This window comes from Onychomys torridus, chromosome 7 (assembly GCF_903995425.1).
Source record: "Onychomys torridus chromosome 7, mOncTor1.1, whole genome shotgun sequence".
Classification (NCBI taxonomy): Eukaryota; Metazoa; Chordata; class Mammalia; order Rodentia; family Cricetidae; genus Onychomys; species Onychomys torridus.
The window spans coordinates 32,840,084-32,843,589 of record NC_050449.1 but is presented as its reverse complement, the minus strand read 5'-3'; the positions used below and the strand labels follow the sequence as shown (position 1 = coordinate 32,843,589).

General features: G+C 33.7%; 1 protein-coding gene across 1 annotated transcript; it reads left to right on the top strand.

Annotated features, from left to right (window-relative positions):
• Positions 1-311: 311 nt before the first annotated feature.
• LOC118587550 (olfactory receptor 8G1-like) lies at positions 312-1,285 on the top strand. Its single transcript, XM_036193587.1, has one exon. It carries the CDS (start codon positions 344-346, stop codon positions 1,283-1,285), a length of 942 nt encoding a protein of 313 aa, XP_036049480.1. The 5' UTR covers positions 312-343.
• Positions 1,286-3,506: the final 2,221 nt, after the last annotated feature.

The window sequence follows — 3,506 nt, the reverse complement described above, 5'->3', positions numbered from 1 at the left end:
GATTACTTTTCTCCCTTGGCAGCTTCCATAGTACCTTAGGATATTTTGAGATGTAGTCCTCAGAGAGGAGATGCAAGTTTCAAGTGAAGACATTGCTGTGAAACCACTGAAATGCTCAAACTGCTCAGGGGCAGTATTTTATGTAGTATGTATTCTAAATTTTAAAAAATGTTAATTAACGTAATACTAAATTAAGAATGTTTACTTATATAGGTTTCTGTAGGTTTCATTATCATGAAGAGATTCAAATTTACATAGCTGAAGGTCACATGCATGCAGATTCTCTTGTAAATTTAAAACAATAACTCACATTTCTTTCTTCTTCAGAATTCGAACAGAGGATATGGCAGCAGGAAATCATTGCACAGTGGCTGAGTTCATCCTGACTGGGCTCTCAAAGAAGATGGACCTCCAGATGCCCCTCTTCCTCCTCTTTCTAGGAATCTATGTGGTCACTGTGGTGGGGAATCTGGGCATGATCACACTGATTTGGCTCAGTTCTCACCTGCACAACCCCATGTACTATTTCCTCAGCAGTCTATCCTTTATTGACCTCTGCCATTCCACAGTCATTGCCCCCAAAATGTTGGTGAACTTTGTGAAAGAGAAGAACATCATCTCCTACCCTGGATGCATGACTCAGCTCTATTTCTTCCTTATTTTTGCCATTGCAGAGTGTCACATGTTGGCTGCAATGGCATATGATCGTTATGTTGCCATATGTAACCCCTTACTTTACAATGTAACCATGTCCTATCAGATATACATTTCCATGATTTCAGTGGTGTATATTATTGGTGTGGTTTGTGCATCAGCTCACACAGGCTTCATGATTAGAGTTCAGTTCTGTAACTTAAATGTGATCAACCACTATTTCTGTGATCTTCTTCCTCTCCTTAAGCTTGCTAACTCTAGCACATATGTTAATGAGTTGTTGATTCTATGTTTTGGTACATTTAACATTGTTGTCCCAACTTTGACTATTCTTACTTCTTACATATTCATCATTGCCAGCATCTTGCACATCCGTTCCACTGAGGGCAGGTCCAAAGCCTTCAGCACCTGTAGCTCCCACATCTCTGCTGTTGCTATCTTCTTTGGTTCTGCTGCATTCATGTACTTACAGCCATCATCAGTAAGCTCAATGGAACAAGGGAAAGTGTCCTCTGTGTTTTATACCATTGTGGTGCCCATGCTGAACCCCTTGATCTATAGCCTGAGGAATAAGGATGTCAGTGTTGCCCTGAAGAAAATACTAGACAGAAAAATCCTTCGTGTGAACTAAACTAATACAAAATTTATTAGTATATAATCATCAACTGATATATGGTTTGAATCATTAATCCATTTGTCAATATTTTAATCATTAATATAGATATTTTATTATTTCACATTTCTAAAATTGTTCATTACTATTTTCTATATAAAAGTTGTCACATATGCATTATAGAGATACTGAGATGGGATCAACCTATTTACCTTATAATGTCAAGCCCATCAACTTTGTATCTCTTTGATTGTACAGTTGGTTAAGAAATCTTCCTTTCTTTTCTTTTCTTTTTTTGTTTTTGTTTTTTGTTTTGACAGTGTTTCTCTGTGTAGTTTTGGTGCCTATCCTGAATCTCTCTCTGTAGACTAAGCTGGCCTCGAACTCATAGAGATCTACTTGGCTCTGCCTCCTGAGTGCTGGGATTAAAGGTGTGTACCACAGCTGCCCAGTTGAAATCTTTCTTTCTTATGTTCAGTGAAAGAGTATGATTTTAAATGTTTTGCAGATCCTCTCCAAATATATGAAAGAGCATGGTACTTAGAACTATGATGCTTGTAATTTCTACTTTGGTCTATTTTTCAATGAAACTTATTTGCCTTCTTTAGTATATTACTTCAGACACCTGCTTTCCATTTTAAAATCTATTTATAGACACTTGCATGTGTTGAGCTTCTACCGAATCCAGTATCCTCATGGTTTATCCTTTGATTATTTGAGTTTGTATGTCCATAGCTTAGCCAAACTCACCATGACTAATACATCCAAGCAGACGTCTCTGTTTATTTGGCTTTTTGCTATTAAACTATTAGAATAATTCTTAAAATCAATTCATCCTTAATGATTTCCTTATTCTTGCATGAAATATTTAAGGAAAGCTTCTGACATTCATAGTATCCATATCCGTCAATGGTTTGATATCATTCCAAGGAGCTACAACTATTTTAAAAATAAACTTAATTTAGTACATATTTGATAATCAAATTCTTTAAAGTTCATTTGTGTGCATGTTTTAAGGTTACATTAAATAGTAATGACATTCTGACCTATTTTACATAAAGATTTAATATTTTAGTCTTGAGCAGAATTTCTCTGATAAACCAATCCAAGTAAGATATTGTACAAATGACTGAGTTCTGAATTTATTAAATCCTGTTCATAAAGAAATCCTTAAAGTGATCCTTAGTTTCCCTTGATAATTAAGCTTGTAGAAAGTTAAAATTAATTAAGTTTGACACTTCATGTTTCAACAATGAAACACCTTATACTACTGAAAATTATCCATACCCAGAGTAGAACATAATTTCACCTATGATGATATCAAAAACATTTGTGGTACGTATTCAGTGATATATGTGTGAAGTACACTGCAGTAAAGTTGCCAAATTTAAAAAAAAAAAAAAAACACAGAGAAAAAACACTCTATTACTAGAAACTACAATAACCCAGCCTTTTCAAGCAAGGGCAGAGTATGTTCTGCCTTATTTATGTATGTATGTATTTATTTGTTTTTGGTGGGGCTAGCTAAATTATTCTATCAGTCTATTATTTTTATTCATAGGCTTTTTGATTCTCCATGTTAAGGTTTGTCCAGGGTTTTAGATGAAAGGAAGAGAGATAAACAAAGTGACCACAGTCCTAGAGATTGTCCTGTGGGGATTCTAAAATTATGCCATATGTCAAATTCAGCACAGCATATAGTTGAACCTTAGTGTCTCAGCATATTTCTAAGCATTTATGATCTCTGTGGATCTGAGCCTAAGGCCACCGTTCTTTCAGTCGATTGTGCATGAATGGAAATTTCAGACTCAACTGTATATTATATATATATATATATATATATATATATATATATATATATATATATATATAAATTAAAGTGTTAGTAAAAGTAAATAAAAATTAAATGTAAACCAAAAGCCCAACACTTCTTAACTACAGGACATAGAGAATGCTTGAAGATAGCCACTATACATCTAAGAAACCATTACTAACTTTCCATTGTTTCAACTATTATTCATGTAACATTTTGAGAATTTTTGAAATTTACAAAATTTCCAATATCTCACATGTAACTGATTCACTAAATATATTAGTACAGATTTTCCCTGAATGATAAGATTATACATGCCTGTTTCCTACAATTCTTTTCTATGCAAATTAGCATCAAAGTTATATTGATTTCTTTAGAATATTAATATGGTGTGTAGTATTGAATGACACAGAGTTTTAACTATTA

Excerpts from the sequence above, each read along its gene's own strand:
- LOC118587550 (XM_036193587.1), top strand. The coding sequence starts at position 344 with ATGGCAGCAGGAAATCATTGCACAGTGGCTGAGTTCATCCTGACTGGG.